We start from the raw sequence: 23,966 nt of genomic DNA on the forward strand, positions 1-23,966 counted from the left end.
TACCAATTTAAAAATGTTTCTTATTTTAAAATGTTTCTAACACTTGATATATACACTAATTGTGCCACTTGTGTGAGTTGCTGTATCTTAATAGTTTTTTTTTTTTTCTTTATTTTTCTTTTCTTCGCTGTATGCAGGCCTCTCATTGTTGTGGCCTCTCCCGTTGTGGAGCACAGGCTCCGGATGCGCAGGCTCAGCCGCCATGGCTCACGGGCCCAGCCGCTCCGCGGCATGTGGGATCCTCCCGAACCAGGGCACGAAGCCAGGTCCCCTGCATCGGCAGGAGGACTCTCAACCACTGCGCCACCAGGGAAGCCCCTATATCTTAATAGTTTTAAGTGCAGGCATTCTATTAGAGAAACTTCTACTTATTTTTTGAAACCATATTTCTAACCTGATGTTAAATTCCAGTAGACATGCTAAGGAAAATTTGTTAAGTATCAATATCAAGAACTTCCATTCAAAAAGATTACTCAGTTATGTATATTTTACCACAATTAAAAATAAAAAATTTTAAAAGATTGCTCAGGAATCCTTTTACACTAAAATGTTTTTAATTAGCCTTCTGCAGGCTCCGGATTAGCTTTCTGTACATGTTTCCCAAGTTGGCTCAAAAGCACTATTCTTGGTCTTGATACAGTTGTGATATCTGATGAAATTGCAGATGAAAAGGAAAAACTACTGTGAGAAACAGTGGTCTTTTTTGTTTTGAAGAGTCCCATGAAGTTAGTTACAGGAGGTATAAAAGTCAAAGAATCTCTTGGTTGAATTTTGGGTTTTAATTTTCTTCGATGCTCTTTCCCTAAAAATTAGAGAGCCACAATTAAGTGCCTCTTTCTTAAGCCTAAGAACCCTAGGTATAGTCTCATTGCTTTTAGTTCTATATATTTCTGTTTTCTTCACTAAAACATACTAAGAGAACAGATCAGTAGCTTCCAGACTTTGAGATGATGCCAGAGTGCAAAAATCTGTGGGGATCAACATACAGTTGCCAACTTTTTATTAGGCCAAGTTGGCACTAGTGAAAGAACAAATGCCAGCTACTTTAAACATCGTTTTGTAAAAGATGGGATATTTTAATGTCAATAGAAAGTGTAAAAGGCATTATCTCAAAATGGAGGACTTTACTTGAATGAAATTAACTTTATAAGAAATTTGATTGTCCTTATTTTTTCTTATGTTACCACAAACCTGTGAAAACTTTATCAGACCGTTACTGGTATACATATTGTTATTCACAAACCAATATTAAAGTGAAGGAATAATGGAACTGACTTTATTCTTTTATGTAAATTACTCTTACACTAAAGAAGCTATACAAAAACCAGATGTTCTTCTACCCATGATATTCAGAAATAATAGCCTCCCACACATACTTAGCTTCCCTCATATCTCCCTGAATAAATGAAGTTCTTTCCTCTCCTTTTCTTTTCTTTCTTTTTTTTTTGCTGTACGCGGGCCTCTCACTGTTGTGGCCTCTCCCGTCGCGGAGCACAGGCTCCAGACGCACAGGCTCCAGACGCGCAGGCTCTGCGGCCATGGCTCACGGGCCCAGCCGCTCCGCGGCATGTGGGATCCTCCTGAACCAGGGCACGAAGCCGTGTCCCCTGCATCGGCAGGTGGACTCTCAACCACTGCGCCACCAGGGAAGCTCCCTCTCCTTTTCTTATTCTCTCTCTTTCCATTTGTGACTCCAGCAAAGTGATCTTGATTTCAGAAGGTTCTATTTTTGCTTTTGACAGTAAGGTAATACACCAAGTAAGACTGATTTTGGTCCTATACTATGCACGCATGAACAAGCACTAAGCATATACATAAAACCAGTAAGTAATTTATTTTCCCCATTACGTGTCTGATAGGAATTGATGAGTAACATTATAAGATCTAGACTCTGATCTCGCAGGCCTAGGCCACTCAGCCATCATCTGCCAACTTTGTATAAAACTACATAGTATCAGTGGAAACAGTGTGGTCTCTGCCCTAAGAACTTATAATATACACAAGTTGTACATGAAACAGAATAATAGCAAGATCGTAATTAAAGTCATTTACATGTGGGGAAAAAGCAGAGAGGGATTTCTGTCAAGTGATATTAGTAGGGAAGTCTTAAAGGGAATGATTAACATGGGCTTGTAAATGGGAAGATATTTTAGGTATATAGAATTAAAAAAGCATAAGTTTACAGGTAAACATGATTTTTGGTAGTCCCTACATTTTGAATTCTTAGAAATGAACAATTATAAAGTGTCAGGGCTAGAAAGTATAAAAGAAAAATCAATTACCTTTTTTAAAGACAGGAATTATGGATGGTCCTCCATTTTTCTCCAGACTAAAAGGAAAACATTTTTATCACAAAAACTAGATATATATAAAGACTTAGTACACCCAGGTACCATGTTCAGTGCCTAATGGTCTAATTTATACATTACCTGTACTAACTATGCATGTTACCTGTAGGTGTTTTATATTCTGTCACTCGTTGACTCGCTTATCACCCAAAACATTTGGAAGAGTAATTCTGCTTGAAGTGATCAAGGAAAGCTCCATGGAAGAAGAGACACTTCAGTTAGACTCTGAAGAAAATAGGTCTTTAAATGGATGAGGTGGGGGGCGGGTATTCCAGATAGAGGGAATAGGATATGAAAAGTTACAATACTATAAAACAGCATGGCAAGTTCAAAGGGCACTAAGTAGTCTGGTGTGATTGGAATTAAAGGTATCTGGAGACATGATGGGAGATAAGCTTGGAGGATAAAGATTAGGTCATTTTATGTATTAATAAGAGAAAATTTAAACTTTATTTTCAAAGCAATGTAATACCTATGAAATGTTTCAAGCCAAAGAATAACAAGGTATACCTAAGTTAATATGATGTGTGTGGCTTTAAAAGAAGTATTATTTTAATCATCATCCTGTACATGTAACATATAAATATGGTATTACACAATTTCCCTGGTAATAAAATGTAAGTCTTGATTAAAGTTAAAATATTAAAACTGCTTATCACAGATGTGTTCCTGGTTAATTTGATGAGGAACATTTGCTGTTGTCAACTTTAATGAGGCACAGGCCCCAATCTATTCAATAGGCCAGCTTCATGGCTATAGGGTTACGTGAAACTAGCTACTCTTAGGCTCAGAGTACTTTCATGGAGGGTCAGTTAACAGTAAAATTATGGCTCTCTACATACTTCAAAATTTATACATCCAAAGACTTCTAATCTGCCATTCTTGGGGCTGAATAGGGGTGTGGGAATAGAGAAGTGGAATATACTCCAAAACAATGATGTTGTGATCCCAACCAAAATCAATCTACTTTATGTTTCCAGTAGTGGAATCAAGGAATATTTTGTGGAACTTAATCTTTTAGTGCATTTCCCATAGTTTCATTTACATCAAATTCCTTTACAGGATTTTTATGAAAATTAAAGGGAATAGTGTATGTAAATGCTCTAAGGAGAGTGCATAGAATTATTATTAGTTATGGGAGTAATTGTTATTTGCTTACCAGTTCCACCTCACTTGGTAGCCATTCCTATAAGTTTACTGACCACTTGTTACTGCTTATAATCCTGAAAGTTGAGTGTTCACAACTCCAGAGGGTGCCATTCACCTTACAGTCATTGTAGATTTGAATGGTTACTACAACCATTTTCCAGGGGATGGCAGTAAAGTGTACTGAGGAAGGGGCATCTTTCTCTAATTCCCAAAAAGTTGCCGTATGGGCTAGCTGTGGGAGTGACTGTAAAATAATACTTCCATTATTTAAACTAATTTTTTGAATTGGTAAATATTACTTTTAACATTGTCAATCAAAGCAATTGTAATTTAGTTTTCCCTGGCTTATTATATAAAATTAGATAATCAGTTTGGGGTTTTCAGTTTTTCAAAGAATTCAAATTAAAGTGACTCTGAAGATATACTCATTTTTCTCTATACTTAAAATTGACTTATAGAACCATGATATGCTGTTGGGTCCTATTCTCTTCTATTATCGTAGAGTTAATAATATATCTTGAGTAGTTCTGTTTCCTATATGTAAATAGCACTATTTGCAGAGATTGTAATTCAGCTACAATTACAGAAGAGAAAATATGTCCATTGTAAGGAGAGTCTCCTCTTCTCTCTTTTTTCAGAAACTTAAGTTCATGATAGAACTATAACACTGAGGCAAAATCATCTGAATAAATGCCTGGCAAACTTTGCCATAACTTGAACCACAGGGTCTGATTTAGCCCTGTTTCTGCCCTGGGAATTTGGCCTAGCTTTGGATCAAGTCTAAGAGTCCCATTTGATGCCAAGGTCATAGTGGCATTCCTGGTTGCCTCAGAGCTCTCAAATGTACCCCAGTCTACCAAAAAATGGCTTCCTGGATCAGACTTGGAGGCAACCAGTCTTCCAGAAACTTTTCTGAAAGGCGGATGAATAATCCTGGCCAGACAGGATCCCCAAGATCAGGTTGTATTCTTGTCTGCACTTACAGTTCTGTTGCTAACTCGGAATTAAAACAGGCTTTGGCAATGGACATTTAGAATGAAGTTTATCCCTTGTTTTACAATGCATAGATTCATAACAAGGACAGTTCCCTGTGTTTGATCTTCCTTAAACTTCCTTAAAAATGCCTCTCAGTAATTTTACTACTGCAACTTCAAATATAGAAACAATACCTTAAGGAAGGAAGTCCCACTCTTTGTTGCATTTGAAATTCCTTTAAAAATGCTGGGTTTATACTTGCATCTCTGCTGATATTCTTTGTTATACGAAGGAACTGATTAGGCTTATTCCTGCATTCCTTTAATAAGATTCGGAAAGCATTTGCATTGTAAGTTAAGTAGCCAAGAGCACTGGAGCAAGCCATGCGAACCTAAATGAAGAGGAAACAATTTCTCCTTAACCATTGAGCTTTGTTCTTAAAATATCTAACCCAGTGCTCTCATTAAATATCTCATAGGAAAGTCTCTGTAGCTATGTATAGCAAATATGTATGTCAACTGATGGCACTCTATAGATAGAAGCATAGCAGCAATATTTTTAGGGAAGGCTGTCAATTGCCATTGATTTCTAGTAGTTGTTCTCAGTCCTGACTGCATTTTTAGAATCACCAGGAGTTTAAAAAGAAAAAGCCCACCAACTAAATACAGACTCTCTTAGTAGAATCTGGCATTGTGTATTGTTTTTAAAGAGCCACAGGTGATTCTAATGGGCAGCCCGAGTAAGAACCTTTGAGTTTGAACTAAGACAGTAGGTCTCAGTCTTCATTGTGCATTGGAATCACCTGGATAACTATGAAAATCATGTCTGTATTCCACCCCCTAGAAACTGATTTAATTACTTTGGGGTGCATTGAACTGAACATTGGGACTTTTCAAAACTGCACAGGTGATTGTAATATAGGAAACCAAGTTAGAGAGTATAGCATAAAAGTAAGTTAAAAATAAGCGGTACAGGGAGGCAACTCAATTTTCCACAGCAAAACCAAAGAAACAAGCACAAGTATCAGGCCATGGGACTCCAGAAAAAGTAATTATTTCTTTGAAGGAAATACCCTCTGCATTTGTCTCTGAAGTAATTAGGTTGTTCATATAATTAATAAAAGTATATTCCTGGGAAGTTCTTAGGAGAATCTGTTCATGGTGGCATAAGAAATGTCAAAGAAAGGAACATAAACCAGGCCCATGCAGGGTATCAGAAGGTTGACATAGTGCTCTTTACACTGGCATCTGACTGCTGTATATGCCCAAAAATCTTCCACACCTTGAACAGTGGTTCTGGACCAGCAGCCTCAGCTTCTGGGAACTTGTTAAAAATGCAAATTCTAGGGCCTACACCAGATGTATTAGATCAGAAACTTTGTGAATGGAGCCCAGCAGTCTATGGTCTAACAAGTCCTCCAGGTGATTCTGTTGTACCCTAAAGTTGGAGAAATACTGCCTTAGATCCTGTGGGAAAAGCAAAGGAAACACTACTATGTGTAGTAGTGTTTTAGAGGCAAAACACTACTGTGGCCAGCCTGGTCTTCAGGTACCCTCACTCTAACCCTGTTTGGCAGGTAAGGAAAATTTTCCAATGGATTCCACTTTCATTCACTACAAATAATCATAGAAATGACAACGATTTTAATTATAAAATATTTTATAAATAATTATAAATTTCTGTATTATCCATGTACTTATTTGTAGACTGAATCTTAAAGATTGAAGTTAAAATGAATTTGCACATTTTGTGGAAACCACAATTGTGAATGGCAAATGTATTACTAGAAAAATAACCAAATTTTGAGTCAGTAATATGAACTTTTTTTTTTTTTTTTTAGGTATTTCTTTATTTTTTTTTAATTTTTTTTTTTGTGGTACGCGGGCCTCTCACTGCTGTGGCCTCTCCCATTGCAGAGCTCAGGCTCCGGATGCGCAGGCTCAGCGGCCATGGCTCACGGGCCCAGCCGCTCCGCGGCATGTGGGATCTTCCCGGACCGGGGCACGAACCCATGTCCCCTGCATCAGCAGGCAGACTCTCACCACTGCGCCACCAGGGAAGCCCAATATGAACTATTATATGAGACTCAACCTGTGGAGAAATTAGCCTGCAGAAGTGAGAGAGAGGCAAATTATATTTTAGAATACTCTATTTTCAAATTCATTATTATTATTATTTTTTTACCTCTTCTTGCCTTGAGTACAAATGATAGCAGAGCCGTTGGATTGTCCCTAATGTGGTAAATGCTTCTGGAATACCACCTCTAGAATGAGCCAGGGTAGCTATTAAATTCCCTATAAATTAAACAACAAGAAAAAAATGCCTGTGTTATTTAATTGGTATAAACTGATATACTGTGCTTTCATTCACTTGCATATATTAAAGTATTAAAAAAGGTTTGAGGGACTTCCCCGGCGGTCCAGTGGTTAAGACTTCTCCTTCCAATGCACGGGGTGCGGGTTAGATCCCTGGTCGGGGAGCTAAGATCCCACATGCCTTGCGGCCAAAAAACCAAAACATAAAACAGAAGCAATACTGTAACAAATTCAATAAAGACTTTAAAAATGGTCTACATCAAAAAAATCTTTAAAGAGGTTTAAGTCTCAAGACATCTCTATTAATGAAGACCTGCTGAGAAAAAGCATGTGTGTTAAATATAGAATAAACTTTCCCCAAAATTATGGTTTGGTTTTCTGTCACAAATAGTAAAAGTTAAATAGGTTTATTTAAGAGTGGGGAATTTTGAAAAATCAGAGGTTTTCTTCCTCTTGGCTTCAGAATATATTTTGTTTTGAGCTTTTATGGTTTGTTTGTTTTAATGACTATGAACATAATGTTTGAACTACTGTAAGAAAATTTAATGTCCTTTTTGCAATTCAGATGGCTTTGAGTTCAGGGCTTAATGGTATTTTAAAACCAAGTAATGTATTACTTATTGAAGTTTATGATCATTGAAGTTCTTGCCATAAAAAGAAATGTTTTGAGATTGAAGTAATAAACTGATCTAGTAATTAAAGAAATGTGCAGCTACGAACTTAAGATTGTTTCATTCGAATTCGTGTTTTATTTTTAGAGCTTCCGTGTGATATTCTTTCACAGTATTGTTGCTGTGTTGGAATAGGTGTAACACAAATTTTAAGACATAAATGTATTTTTACATTTGTGGATGGATACTTTATTGAGGTATTAACTGAGTTTTTGTTCTCCTTGTATTTTTTTCCAGCCTCCATTATAAGCCAGGAAGCCCTTTGTATTTATTGCCTCAGGATGAGGAGGGCTGGGTTGTATGGCCTAGAGCAAAAATTGTCTAAAGATAACCTTTCTTTCAGTCTTATATTTTCAAAAGCCTGAGTTTATAGAAGGCATTATGCCAGGGGGAAGGGACAGAGGAGTCTTTAAAGATAGGGAGTAAGAAATGGGGAACCAATGGGGAAGGGCAGAGAATCTAAGACTAAAACAGAGATAGCAGGAGCTTTTAGTGAAGAATGGCTAAGTGGTGTACATAGGAAAACTGGACACTTGGCAACAGACATCTCAGTCTCTGCAAAACTTTATGCTTTTGGAACATCTGGAAACCATATCAACTTGGACTTGAGCATGTCATTTATTTTACATTATACCTGAGGCCTGAATATCTGGCTTTGCTTGAGATACCCCAGACATGCATATGGCTCTGGAGATGCATATGACTCCAGTGGTGGAGTGCAGAGAAAGCCCAATAATTTTTGAGATTGTTTCTACCAGCCTGGGAAAATTAATATTTGAAAGCTAGAATAATATGGCATTTCTTGCACAGAAGAGTTTGTAAAATTGAAACCCACTACAATTGTTTTTCAGAGTCATAGAATTACTATGACATTGAATTAAGAATGTTATTTAGATAAAAATATATTTAATAACTTCTTTTAAACATGTATTTTTCCTAGTTTTCATCAGAAAGTTTTTGTTTGCTTGAATTTACCTTCCATGCCAAGTAAATACACTCCATAAAAATGTAATTTTATGGCAGCAAGTGGAGATTCCTTCACTGTGTTCAGTAATCCATTTCAGTTAAAAAAACAAATACTTTATTTTTTGGTAGTTGTCACTCCATATGGCTGTCGTTTTGATACTGTTTTATGTTGTACTGAGCATGACAGATCAAGAGAACTAATGTATTGATCATCTGGAGAGTTAGGTCTAGATAGACATAGTCACACAATTAGCACTAACTATGTCAAGAACTCTGTTGGACCATTTTGCTTTGCTGTATTGGATAGCAACGTAGAGAACTCTTAAATATTAGACAAATATGCACAATTAGTCAAAAGGAAACCAGACAGAGGTTATCAGTATAAATCTGCCAGTATTATTATAAAGCAGTGTACAAATTTTGTTGTTGGTAGCTCATAGTTGAATTCTCATCTTACATTCTGGAAAAAGTAATTAGGGGTTCAAAAAAGTAATTAGGAAATCAGAAAGGTTCTATTTGGGGTGCACAGTAGTCTTTCATTGTTCCATGTAGCCTTAACTCTGGAGTTCCGTGTAGACTTATATGAGTTCATTCTTCAAACTGTGTGACAGAATATCAGGCTTATTATTTTATTATTGCTCAGATTACCAAAAAAATTTTTTGTAAACAGTTTTAGGTGGATATGATTAGCTTCTAGTTATTTCTTACCTGTCAAGGCAATAGTAGTGGAATGAACTGAATACAGACTATCAACTAAAATAGTAACACCTCTTGCAGTCAAAGTAATGTGGTCCACATCTATAATGACTTTAGCTAATATAATAATCTAAAAACAAAAAAGAGGCATAGAATCATTAAACATTTTCTACTCAGCTTCTGTAATTAACCTTTTATTTCTGAGGGGATACTTCTCGGAAAAGTAAGAGGGGTAATTTGGTATGATTCAATGAGAAGCGAGCTGTGTGGGGAGGACCTAGAGTACATATCCCTATCTGATCACTGCAGTGACCATCGTAGGCTGTATTATTCTTTCTACGACGTTTGCAACTTTTGCATTGTTGAAGTATGGGTTCATAGAAAATACTTCTAAAGGTCATAGGATAGAAAAAGAAGAATAAGACCAAGAAGAATCCAGATACATAAGGTTGTCTACATGGTTGAAGAATTAGGTGATCAGCTAAAGATCTGCAGTTAGAAAACTTGTCTTGGACACTACCATGTTTCTCTACCTATTTCCTTGTAAAATAGGGTTGATGAAAATAATACTATATTTCTATCAATCTGATAGGGTTGTTATAAGCATCAGATGAGATATAAAGACAAAAGTGCCTTGTGACTTGTAATATTCTATATAAATGAAGAAATCCTCATAGATAATGGAGTTTTTATGAAGTGAGGAAGGGACTGGTGTCAAAAATACTGTAAATTTTACAAAAGCAGTAAACGTTTTTCCAGATCCAAAGTTTATTCTAATTTTTCAGTTTTCACTAAAAAGACATATTGATTTGAAGTTTTAACCTTCAATTTTATACCTGAAAAGCTGCCATTGCCTTCTCAGTTTCAAATGTTGATTCAAGAAAAGGTTCAAAAGTTGATATGGTTATTATTCCACTTTCCAATATTAAGTATTGTTGAAAGCGACTATTGAAGGCAAAAAGGGTTAACGCATAGCCTGCTCTTAAACAAATATCCTAGAAATAGGAGAAACATGCATTATCTTTAACTTACTTCATTTGTCATGTTACTCAAGGGTAATACGTTTTGAATTCTTGCATATTAAGATACATTTCATTCGTATCTCTGGGAGTAAAATATGACACTATTGGGGAAAACAGATAATAGAGTTACCCCAGAATGTTACTGAACAGATAAAACAGAGAATTAGGTTGTGGTATCAAGGAGAAGAAAAGAGAAAAATTTTAGTTTTTAAATGGAATGTTAGATTACTGATTATGCAAATGAATACCTAAATGGTAATAGGAAACTCCACAATTTCATTAACCTTCAACTTTTGTTTCAACATATTTTTCTTTCAATATTTTGAAATAGAGCTGATAAATCAAAACTTCTCTTGTATAGCATGATATATATTGAATTTTATGCATTGTGAGATATCTGTCATTTCTTAAAATAAGTACAAATTTTACAAAAATTCTACTGTACTATATTCTAAGGGAGAATAAAAGAAAAATGATTTCCTTTTAAAAATCGCATTTTAACATTCTGGGAGTGGGCAAACAGAGCAAAAGGCAATTCTCCCTTTGGCAGTCCACTTGCCAAAGATTAACAAGTATGGTCCATCTTCTAGAAAGACCCAAAAGATACAATCCTATCACTAAATCTTATTTATAATATTTTATTTGAACATAGTAGTACAGAGAGAGAGAACCATTAATCTTAGTGTGAGAGAACCATTAATCTTAGTGAGTTTTCTTCTGCTGCTCTTAATCATATAAAAATGCTATAGGTACATACTGAAATATTTACAGATAAAATTATATGATGCCTGAGATTTGCTTCAAAAGTACTATAGGGGAATTGAGGGAATATATAACTAAGATTGACCATGAGTTGATAACTGCTGAAGCTAGGTCATGGGAATATTTGAGTTCACTATGCTACTTTGTCGTTCTTTTTCTGATTGAAATTTTCAATAATAAAAATTATGTACTGGTGCGGCTCCCGAGAGCTCATAGCACAGGAGCAGAGCAAGCACCGCCGAGGCCCCGGGCCCCAGGCGGCAGCAGCGGCGGCCGGGATGGCAGGGCAGGAGCCGGTGGCCTGAACACTCTCTGCAGTCCCTCTCCTGGGTCTTCATGGGCCTCAACTGCCCCAGCCTCCAACTTTTCCGCCCTCTCCCTTCCCTCCCGCAAAACTCCAGCAACAAAGAAAAGTAGTCTGAGAGGGAGTGGTGACACGTGTCGTCGCCCCTCCTCGCCCATGAAGGCCAGGACTTACTGAAAAATTAGAAAGGAGAGGACGCAGATAGCAGAAGCAAGAAGAACTACAATCCTGCAGCCTGTGGAACAAAAACCACATTCACAGAAAGACAGACAAGATGAAAAGGGAGAGGGCTATGTACCAGATGAAGGAACAAGATAAACCCCCAGAAAAACAAATGAATGAAGTGGAGATAGGCAACCTTCCAGAAAAAGAATTCAGAATAATGATAGTGAAGATGATCCAGGACCTTGGAAAAAAAATGGAGGCAAAGATCAAGAAGACGCAAGAAATGTTTAACAAACACCTAGAAGAATTAAAGAACAAACAAAAAGAGATGAACAATACAATAACTGAAATGAAAACTACACCAGAAGGAATCAATAGCAGAATAACTGAGGCAGAAGAACGGATAAGTGACCTGGAAGACAGAATGGTGGAATTCACTGCTGTGGAACGGAATAAAGAAAAAAGAATGAAAAGAAATAAAGACAGCCTAAGAGACCTCTGAGACAACATTAAACGCAACAACATTCGCATTATAGGGGTCCCAGAAGGAAAAGAGAGAGAGAAAGGACCAGAGAAAATATTTGAAAAGATTATAGTCGAAAACTTCCCTAACATGGGAAGGGAAATAGCCACCCAGTCCAGGAAGCGCAGCAATTCCCGTACAGGATAAACCCAAGGAGAAACACGCCAAGACACATAGTAATCAAATTGGCAAAAATTATTGAAAGCAGCAAGGGAAAAACGACAACATACAAGGGAATTCCCATAAGGTTAACAGCTGATTTCTCAGCAGAAACTCTACAAGTCAGAAGGGAGTGGCATGATATACTTAAAGTGATGAAAGGGAAGAACCTACAACCAAGATTACTCTACCTGGCAAGTATCTCATTCAGATTCAATAAAGAAATCAAAAGCTTTACAGACAAGCAAAAGCTAAGAGAATTCAGCACCACCAAACCAGCTCTACAACAAATGCTAAAGGAATTTCTCTAAGTGGGAAACACAAGAGAAGAAAAGGACCTACAAAAACAAACCCAAAACAATTAAGAAAATGGTCATAAGAACATACATATCGATAATTACCTTAAACCTGAATGTATTAAATGCTTCAATCAAAAGACACAGGCTTGCTGAATGGATACAAAAACAAGAACCATATATATGCTGTCTACAAGAGACCCACTTCAGACCTAGGGACACATACAGACTGAAAGTGAGGGGATGGAAAAAGATATTCCATGCAAGGGGAAATCAAAAGAAAGCTGGAGTAGCAATACTCATATCAGATAAAATAGACTTTAAAATAAAGAATGTTACAAGAGACAAGGAAGGACACTACAAAATGATCAAGGGATCAATCCAAGAAGAAGATATAACAATTATAAATGTATATGCACCCAACATAGGAGCACCTCAATACATAAGGCAACTGCTAACAGCTATAAAAGAGGAACTCGACAGTAACGCAGTAATAGTGGGAGACTTTAACACCTTACTTACAGCAATGGACAGATCATCCAAAATGAAAATAATTAAGGAAACCGAAGCTTTAAATGACACAATAGACCAGAGAGATTTAATAGATATTTATAGGACATTCCATCCAAAAACAGCTGATTACACTTTCTTTTCACATGAGCACGGAACATTCTCCAGGATAGATCACATCTTGGGTCACGAATCAAGCCTCAGTAAAGTTAAGAAAATTGAAGTCATATCAGGCATCTTCTCTGACCACAACGCTATGGGATTAGAAATGAATTACAAGGAAAAAAAACGTAAAAAACACATGGAGGCTAAACAATACGTTACTAAATAACCAAGAGGTCATTGAAGAAATCAAAGAGGAAATCAAACAATACCTAGAGACAAGTGACAATGAAAACATGAAAATCCAAAACCTATGGTATGCAGCAAAAGCAGTTTTAAGAGGGAAATTTATAGCTATACAAGCCTACCTCAAGAAACAAGAAAAATCTCAAATAAACAATCTAACCTTACACCTAAAGGAACTAGAGAAAGAAGAACAAACAAAACCCAAAGTTAGCAGAAGGAAAGAAATCATAAAGATCAGAGGAGAAATAAATGAAATAGAAACAAAGAAAACAATAGCAAAGATCAATAAAACTAAAACCTGGTTCTTTGAAAAGATAAACAAAATTGATAAACCATTAGTGAGACTCATCAAGAAAAAGAGGAGAGTACTCAAATCAATAAAATTAGTAATGAAAAAGGAGAAGTTACAACAGACACCGCAGAAATACAAAGCATCCTAAGAGACTACTACAAGCAACTCTATGCCAATAAAATGGACAACCTGGAAGAAATGGACAAATTCTTAGAAAGGTATAACCTCCCAAGACTGAACCAGGAAGAAACAGAAAATATGAACAGACTAATCACAAGGAATGAAATTGAAACTGTTATTAAAAATCTTCCAACAAACCAAAGTCCAGGACCACATGGCTTCACAGGTGAATTCTATCAAACATTAGAGAAGAGCTAACACCTATCCTTCTCAAACTCTTCCAAAAAATTGCCGAGGAAGGAACACTCCCAAACTCATTCTGTGAGGCCACCATCACCCTGATACCAAAACCAGATACTACAAAAAAAAGAAAATTACAGACCAATATCACTGATGAATATAGAGGCAAAACTCCTCAACAACACACTAGCAAACAGAATCCAACAACACAATAAAAGGATCATACATCATGACCAAGTGGGATTTATCCCAGGGATGCAAGGATTCTTCAATATATGCAAATCAATCAATGTGATACACCATATTAACAAATTGAAGAAGAAAAATGATCATCTCAGTAGATGCAGAAAAAGCTTTTGACAAAATTCAATACCCATTTATGACAAAAATTCTCCAGAAAGTGGGCATAGAGGGAACCTACCTCAACATAATAAAGGTGATATACGACAAACCCACAGCAAACATCATTCTCAATGGTGAAAAACTGAAAGCATTTCCTCTAAGATCAGGAAGGAGATAAGGAAGTCCACTCTCGCCACTATTATTCAACATAGTTTTGGAAGTCCTAGCCATGGCAATCAGAGAAGAAAAAGAAATAAAAGAAATACAAATTGGAAAAGAAGAAGTAAAACTGTCACTGTTTTCAGGTGACATGATACTATACATAGAGAATCCTAAAAATGCCACCAGAAAACTACTAGAGCTAATCGATGGATTTGGTAAAGTTGCAGGATACAAAATTAATGCACAGAAATCTCTTGCATTCCTATACACTAATGATGAAAAATCTGAAAGAGAAATTAAGGAAACACTCCCATTTACCATTGCAACAAAAAGAATAAAATACCTAGGAATAAACCTACCTAGGGAGACAAAAGAGCTGTATGCAGAAAACTCTAAGACACTGATGAAAGAAATTAAAGATGATACCAACAGATGGAGAGATATATCATGTTCTTGGATTGGAAGAATCAACATTGTGAAAATGACTATACTACCCAAAGCAATCTACAGATTCAATGCAATCCCTATCAAATTACCAATGGCATTTTTTACCATTGGTAGAACTAGAACAAAAAATCTTAAAATTTGTATGGAGACACAAAAGACCCCGAATAGCCAAAGCAGTCTTGAGGGAAAAAAGCGTAACAGGAGGAATCAGACTCCCTGACTTCAGACTATACTACAGAGCTACAGTAATCAAGACAATATGGTACTGGAACAAACACAGAAACATAGATCAATGGAACAAGATAGAAAGCCCAGAAATAAACCCATGCACCTTTGGTCAACTAATCTACGACAAAGGAGGCAAGGATATACAATGAAGAAAAGATAGTCTCTTCAATAAGTGGTGCTGGGAAAACTGGACAGCTACATGTAAAAGAATGAAATTAGAACACTCCCTAACACCATACACAAAAATAAACTCAAAATGGATTAGAGACCTAAATGTAAGACCGGACACTATAAAACTCTTAGAGGAAAACTTAGGAAGAACACTCTTTGACATAAATCACAGAAAGATCTTTTTTGATTCACCTCCTAGAGTAATGGAAATAAAAATAAACAAATGGGACCTAATGAAACTTCGAAGCTTTTGCACAGCAAAGGAAACCATAAACAAGACCAAAAAACAACCCTCAGAATGGGAGAAAATATTTGCAAACGAATCAATGGACAAAGGATTAATCTCCAAAATATATAAGCAGCTCATGCAGCTCAATATTAAAGAAACAAACAACCCAATCGAAAAATGGGCAGAAGACCTAAATAGACATTTCTCCAAAGAAGACATACAGATGGCCAAGAAGCACATGAAAATCTGTTCAACATCACTAATTATTAGAGAAATGCAAATCAAAACTACAATGAGGTATCACCTCACACCAGTTAGAATGGGCATCATCAGGAAGTCTACAAACAACAAATGTGGAGAGGGTGTGGAGAAAAGGGAACCATCTTGCACTGTTGGTGGAAATGTAAATTGATACAGCCACTATGGAGAACAGTATGGAGGTTCCTTAAAAAACTAAAAATAGAACTACCATATGACCCAGCAATCCCACTACTGGGCATATACGCAGAGAAAACCATAATTCAAAAAGACACATGCACCCCAATGTGCATTGCAGCACTATTTACAATAGCCAGGACATGGAAGCAAGCTAAATGCCCATTGACAGATGAATGGATAAAGAAGATGTGGTACATATATACAATGGAATATTACTCAGCCATAAAAAGGAACGAAATTGGGTCATTTGTTGAGACATGGATGGATCTAGAGACTGTCATACAGAGTGAAGTAAGTCAGAAAGAGAAAAACAAATATCGTACATTAACATGTATGTGGAACCTAGAAAAATGGTACCGATGAACCGGTTTGCAGGACAGAAGTTGAGACACAGATGTAGAGAACAAACGTATGGATACCAAGGGGGGAAAGCCGCAGGGAGGTGCGGATGGTGGTGTGCTGAATTGGGCGATTGGGATTGACATGTATACACTGATGTGTATAAAACTGATGACTAATAAGAACCTGCTGTATAAAAAAAATAAATAAAATAAAACTCAAAAGTTAACAAAAAAAATATGTACTTACAAAATAGTCACCTGGTCACAGGCAAGAAGAAAAGTATTAGGTACAAAGGAATAGTGTCCAGACAGTGAAGCAGGTGGTAACAATCTTGGAGGAAAAGTAGAATGATTGAGAGTGGAACGGGCAGTAGAAGGAAAGGGAGAAGATGGGTGTCCCTGAGGAACAGGGTAATGAGAGTAAAGTGTGGAAGGAACAGAGTGGAGAAGGAAGAAATGTAGTTTAGAAAGTCAGTCAGACATGAATCTCTCATCCTATTTTTGCCCATATTACAGCAGCACTTCTCCATCTTTTTGTGTACTGCACTAGAGTAAAATTCTGTATTTAAAAAAATTAATGCAATGACTTCATTTCTCCCCCTTACAATCCTTATTCCTTCCTCAAAATCTCCCAGAACTGAGAGAGACATAGTTGGCAATTTTCTCCCCTTATTGCTAAATGCACTGTAGATAACAAAAGTTTGGCAGTTTCTCTATTTCTCTAGGGCTAGTGTGGCCCATGGACCAGTGTTAGTCCACAAAAATCTTTGACAACAGGATTATAGAAACTGAGAATAGATATTTAAAAGAAACAGCTCTTCCTTAGAGTTAAATACCAATTAATAAATTAATAAAGAAGGGAATTCTTTTTTATAATCGCCATTAGGCAGATGCCAGAGTAATTATTATTACATCAGTGGATCCTAAAATTGGTGAGCAAAAGTACGATGCAAAACAGAATATTTCCATAGTCTCAAAGCGTCTCACCTCAAGATACTTGTTAATTAGAGTGAAGTAAGTCAGAAAGAGAAAGACAAATACCGTATGCTAACACATATATATGGAATTTAAGAAAAAAAAAATGTCATGAAGAACCTAGGCGTAAGACAGGAATAAAGACACAGACCTACTGGAGAACGGACTTGAGGATATGGGGAGGGGGAAGGGTGAGCTGTGACAGGGCGAGAGAGAGGCATGGACATATATACACTAACAAACGTAAAGTAGATAGCTAGTGGGAAGCAGCCGCATAGCACACGGAGATCAGCTCGGTGCTTTGTGACCGCCTGGAGGGGTGGGATAGGGAGGGTGGGAGGGAGGGAGACGCAAGAGGGAAGAGATATGGGAACATATGTATATGTATAACTGATTCACTTTGTTATAAAGCAGAAACTAACACACCATTGTAAAGCAATTATACCTCAATAAAGATGTTAAAAAAAAGATACTTGTTAATTACAAAGGGAAGAACAATAACTTTACAGTGGAGAAATATGCCAGACACCACTTTAATCAGGCACCCAAAGTTAACATTGCCAGTTATAAGGTATATCAACGTGTACCCCCTGAAATGATGCACGGGGAAAGTGAGTGAAGACTACGGTATTCTTGCCAAAATGCATAACCTCAGTTTAACTGTGAGAAACATCAGATAAATTGAGGGACATTCTACGAAATAACTGGCCTGGACTCATCAAAAATATCACAATCATGAAAGACAGAAAATCATGAAAGACAAAGGACTGAGTGTCACAGATTAAAGGAGACTAAAGAGACATGATAATTAGATGCGATGTGGGATCCTGGATTGAATTCTGGAATAGGAAAAGGACATTGGTGAGAAACTGGCAAAATTTAAAATGAAGTCTGCAGATAAGCTAATACTATTGTATCGATGTTAATTTCCTGGTTGACATCCAGGATAGCTATATGAAGGATAGCCAGAACACTCTGTACTATTTTTGCAAATTTATGGAAAGTCTAAAATTATTTCAAAATTTAAAATTTGGTTGCTTTAGGGACTTCCTTGGTGGCGCAGTGGTTAGGAGTCCGCCTGCCAATGCAGGGAACACGGGTTCAAGCCCTGGTCCGGGAAGATCCCACATGCTGCGGAGCAACTAAGCCCATGTGCCACAACTGCTGAGCCTGCGCTCTAGAGCCCACATGCCACAACTTCTGAGGCCCACATGCCCAGAGCCCGTGCTCTGCAACAAAGAGAAACCACCGTAATGAGAGGCCCCCCCAAAGAGTGACCCCTGCTCACCGCAACTAGAGAAAGCTCGCGCACAACAACGAAGAACCAACGCAGCCATAAATAAATACATACATACATTTGGTTGCTTTAAAATTATTTCCCCGTAACAGATTGCTGCATAAAAGGCTATTCCTTTATTACAAATAGTTTGAGAACCACCACTCTAGAATACTGGGTAAGAAGTGGATGACTGAGTTTTGAAAGGTCATAAAATTAGGCTAAAGTTTGATGCATCCAAAAACATTTGTTTTTTGTCTCTTCACCAAGCATTAAAATTGCTACATTTCAGAATGGGAGAAAATATTTGCAGGTGAAGCAACTGACAAAGGATTAATCTGCAAAATATACAAGCAGCTCATGCAGCTCAATATCAAAATAACAAACAACCCAATTCAAAACTGGGCAGAAGACCTAAATAGACATTTCTCCAAAGAAGACATACAGATTGCCAACAAACACATGAAAGGATGCTCAACATCACTAATCATTAGAGAAATGCAAATCAAAACTACAGTGAAGTATCACCTCACACAGGTCAGAATGGCCATCATCAAAAAATCTATAAACAACAAATGCTGGAGAGGGTGTGGAGAAAAGGGAACCCTCTTGCACTGTTGGTGGGAATGTAAACTGATACAGCCACTATGGAGAACAGTATGGAGGTTCCTTAAAAAACTAAAAATAGAACTATCATATGACCCAGCAATCCCACTACTGGGCATATACCTTGAGAAAACCATAATTCAAAAAGAGTCATGTACCACAATATTCACTGCAGCTCTCTTTATAATAGCCAGGACATGGAAGCAACCTAAGTGTCCATCAACAGATGAATGGATAAAGAAGATGTGGCACATATATACAATGGAATATTACTCTGCCATAAAAAGAAACGAAATTGAGTTATTTGTAGTGAGGTGGATGGATCTAGAGTCTGTCATACAGAGTGAAGTATGTCAGAAAGAGAAAAACAAATACTGTAAGCTAACACATATATATGGAATCTAAAAAAAAAAAAGTGGTTCTGATGAACGTAGGGGCAGGATAGCAATAAAGATGCAGTCGTAGAGAATGGACTTGAGGACACAGGGAGGGGGAAGGGTAAGCTGGGACAAAGTGAGAGAGTAGCATTGACATATATACACCACCAAATGTAAAATAGATAGCTAATGGGAAGCAGCTGCATAGCACAGGGAGCTCAGCTCGGTGCTCTGTGACCACCTAGAGGGGTGGGATAGGGAGGGTGGGAGGGAGACACAAGAGGGAGGGGATATATGTACATATAGCTGATTCATTTTGTTATACAGCAGAAACTAATACAACATTGTAAATCAATTATACTCCAATAAAGATATTAAAAAAATGAGACTCTGCACATTAAAAAAAATTGTTTTATTTCAAGATGAAATATGACAACTATGAAAAATATGGGACAATATTATTCCATCATTACAAACTAACAACCCACCAAAGAGATTTTACATTTCTTAAATAATACATTTGAATATTGCCATGAAAAAAACTTGATGAAATTTTGAGGATGTAGTCTAAAAATCATTTTCTTCTAAATGAGCTCTAATATTTTGTATAGTTATTACCTTATCTTGTGAGTGAAGAAGATAAAGGACATCAGCATAATTAAATCCTTCATTTTCTTGTAATTCATTCTGTAACTGATCATTCCTTAGGACAATGCATGCCAAGGAAAATGCCACTTCAACCTAAAAATGTGATTTTCAAAAATTATTTTTCACTCATGGTTTATCAAATGACATATTTCATTATACAAATATTTATATAGGATATACCAATTCAAAGATACCATAAAATCCATTAATTCCATCTCTCTGACTAGTATTTAGAGAGTGGCATTTACAACTTCTGGAGAAATGTCCCTTATAATTTTTAACAGCTGAGAAAATATCCTTCTGTGTGCTGCACAATCACAAAGCTTCATTTGAGGGCATAGCGGGAGGCAACAAGGGCCTGCAGGACATGTGAAGAAGTTTCTCTTAAGTGCATAGTTGCATTCCTTCTACATCTAAAAAAAGGTTTTTTTAATTTCCTAGCATGAATTATAAAGCTGTTCTGAACTGCTTGTTAGCTACTGACCATTGAATTAATTGAAGCAAAACACTGGCAGGTAGACCTGAGGAAGTTTTCCTCTTCTAGCTCTGGAGTCATTTAAGGAGGTTGCTAATGAACCTTGTTTATTATTGGGCTCAGTAGACAAATTTTTAAAGCACTACACCATGCATTTCTATGAAAAGTGTGAATTTGAAAAGCATGATTATTATTGCAAAATTACTATAGAATCTTACTTGAGGAAAAGTATTAAAATGTATTTATGTTTTGTTTTAACAAGTTTAAGAACTCAGTGAAAATGTATACTGAAATACAGATAGATGCAGTTGAAGTAAACTGGCCATGAAAATGCACATTTTAAAATAAAAATGTATTTTTATGTGGCATTTTCCTTCATCTTGTGAAATTTATTTGTACTTTAAAAGTCGTTGCAGTTTTTATGTATAATTCAAGCCAAAAAATTGCTAGCATATGCCTCTTCTTTTTGTTTCCCCAATCAACTCCTGTAATGAAATAATCTCTTTCACAGCAAGAAAAGCCAGATAACTTATGACATCTTTTCTGATAATAAACACATTCCTTAAAAGAAACAATGCTATGTTTACTTATATATTTTACTCCTATATTATTTTTATTTTCTCATTTCCAGCAAAACACATACCAAATTTTGAAGAGAAAATATATTTCTTGTCCTTATAATTTCTGTCTGACCAAGTATAGACGTCCTGAATTTCTAAAACCTTAGTAAAGGATTTGAATAGATGTGAATGTCGTTTTATTAAAGGCATTTTACTAGAAGTAAATGGAAGAGTGAATGACTCCTCAACAACTCATACTAATACCTAGCAGTGTCCACCCTTGAGATAACTATTGCTGCCAGACAACACAGACTGCTTTGTAGACGGCAGGGCTGTATTGATGGTGTGGTACTGACAGGATTCACTTATATTTGAGAAATTTTGCTACATAAATCACACATCCTCATTATCCCCACCCAGTTTTAGCAACCATTATCTGAGGAAGTAGGGAAGAAATTCTATGGATAATCAAATATCTGAGGAATAAAACTTCTTTGATGAGTAAAGACATGAGACTTTCTTATTATATTTGAAGAAACCATATTTTAATAAAATTTAGTGGTATCTTTGCTACTATCTTTGTAGCAACTTTTTTGTTTAAACTTCTAAGATTTTGTTTAAAAGGTTAAATATTTTTATTATACTTGTGAGCTTGCCTAAAGATACAAATTATTCTTAAAAAGTCATTTATGTTAATTTTTACTATATCACACAAAAAAATCTTATATATACCTTAATGTTAGGAGAAGGGTGATTTCTCAGTAGTTGGATAAGTACTGGAAAGGCCTTTTCTTCTACAAGAAACTGTTGACTAATGGGATTGCTTGTATGGGCGACACCTGTAAGAATCCACAACTCCATGAGATAATATTTTTTCCATCTTGAAAATGGTAAAGTCAAGCATAGCTCAACATATTTGGTTGATAATGTGTCCTAGTGTAATATGGTTGGTAAATTACAAAAAGAAATGCTATATTGACACTATTTTTCCTTAATTAATTTTTTAAAAGGCAAAGTGGATAAACACGGAAAATTTACTGTTAGAAGTGTAGATGGTTTTCTAATAGTCACAGAACAAAGAAATTAGAAGTGCTGGACTATCAGGGAATAATAATGTAATAGCTATCATTTATTAAAAAATTATTATGTACAAGGTACTTTAGCTTATAGTTGCTACTGTTTTCCATAAAAAGTTTTTTGTTTTGTTTTGTTTTTTGCAGTACGCGGGCCTCTCACTGCTGTGGCCTCTCCCGTTGCAGAGCACAGGCCCTGGACGCACAGGCTCAGTGGCCATGGCTCACGGGCCCAGCCGCTCCGTGGCATGTGGGATCTTCCCGGACCGGGGCACGAACCCGTGTCCCCTGCATCGGCAGGCGGACTCTCAACCACTGCGCCACCAGGGAAGCCCATAAAAAGTTTTTTTTATAAAAATAACTCGAGTAATCACCTGGTTAAATTTCTGGATTCCTTAAATACACATACTAAAAAGATAATCTTACTTTTCCTTTTAAACATACTACTTTAAATTGCAGGTCTAATATTAAAGAAGAAACTCAGATCATCTCTTTCTAGTGGACATGCACAAACAATTTAAATTTTGTTCTTTTGCCAATAAATGTCACAACACATATGCAGTGGGTTTACATACTTAAATATAAATACAAGATTGGGCTCCTTTATGAACAATAAAGAGAAACCACCTACTTATTATGACCTGGGGAAGTTTGAAGGGACTAAGGGAAATATTATAGAAGGAGCAAAGAATACTTTGGTTTCCTTGTCCCCTACTCCCCCCACACTGGCCACCAGGGGATGTACACAAACACTAATTACATGAATAATCTTCATTCAACCGACAGGTATTGAATGCCTGGTACACCAGGCACTGAGGTAGGAGGAAGGGCTAAAAAAAGGACTTAGAATCTCTACCCTCAAGGAGTTTATATTTTATAGGGTGAGCAACTATTTAAATATATGATTTCAATACCATGCAATAAGTGCTTTGACAGAGGTTAGAAAACTACACTTGAAGCACAGAAGAGGTATTGCTCACTTCAGAGTAGGTGGAAAAGGAGTAGGTAGGGAGATTTCAAGGGGTGAAGATGCTGGAGGTTGGTTTCAAAAAAATTACTATTTTTAATAATGATGATTATAATGATGATGGTAATGTTATAAGATGAACACCCTCAAAGCTCTGACTGAACCTTCACACGTTAATAATGGAATGGAACTCAAAAATTAAGTTGGGAAAAGAATCACTACAAGCAGTAGGCTGAACAATTCTCAGAGCTCACACTTGTCTAGGGATGGTTTGTGTTCCTACTGGCCGGAGTGTAGATACCTCATAATACACGGGACTATACAAAGAGATGGAGTCCTCTGAAAGGAATCATCCCAAAAGCACAGAGTTAAGTTAGTTCCAACGTAAAGGCTGCTCTAGACTTGTCCTAGGAAAGGTTAAAAGCTAGGTGCAAAAGGTTCTGATCCCAAGTAAAATAACTGCATGCCAGAATAAAGCCTAACTCTCTTTAAAGGAAAACAGTAAGATCCAGCATATATCCATTTAAAACTCACAATGCCCAGCAGTCAATCAAAATTTCTTATGCATGATTTTAAAATATGAAATACCTAAGGTAAAACTGGCCAAAAATGTGCAAGAGTTGTACATTGGCAACTATAAAACATTGCTGGGAGATATTAAAGAAGGCCCAATTAATGGAGAAATATATCGTGTTTATGGATTACAAAACGTGATATTAATGGGATGCATGTTCTCCCCAACTTTACTTATAGATTCCATGCAATTCCCATCAAAATAACAGAAGGATCT

The 23,966-nt window shown here is 36.6% G+C and overlaps 1 protein-coding gene across 1 annotated transcript in view; it reads right to left on the reverse strand.

Annotated features, from left to right (window-relative positions):
- Positions 1-298: 298 nt before the first annotated feature.
- Positions 299-23,966, reverse strand: part of ANKAR (ankyrin and armadillo repeat containing) — an 88,334-nt gene continuing 64,666 nt past the window's right edge. Inside the window, exons 16-23 of the mRNA XM_033859959.2 lie at positions 21,869-21,975; positions 20,072-20,194; positions 9,957-10,115; positions 9,133-9,250; positions 6,657-6,766; positions 4,667-4,863; positions 2,283-2,329; positions 299-802 (exon numbers count right to left, since the gene is read on the reverse strand). Of these exons, the coding sequence (XP_033715850.1) occupies positions 558-802; positions 2,283-2,329; positions 4,667-4,863; positions 6,657-6,766; positions 9,133-9,250; positions 9,957-10,115; positions 20,072-20,194; positions 21,869-21,975 (1,106 nt within the window). The 3' untranslated portion in view covers positions 299-557. The remainder of the gene's footprint in view (positions 803-2,282; positions 2,330-4,666; positions 4,864-6,656; positions 6,767-9,132; positions 9,251-9,956; positions 10,116-20,071; positions 20,195-21,868; positions 21,976-23,966) is intronic.

The sequence above is a fragment of the Tursiops truncatus genome, chromosome 7 (assembly GCF_011762595.2).
Source record: "Tursiops truncatus isolate mTurTru1 chromosome 7, mTurTru1.mat.Y, whole genome shotgun sequence".
Taxonomy (NCBI): domain Eukaryota; kingdom Metazoa; phylum Chordata; class Mammalia; order Artiodactyla; family Delphinidae; genus Tursiops; species Tursiops truncatus.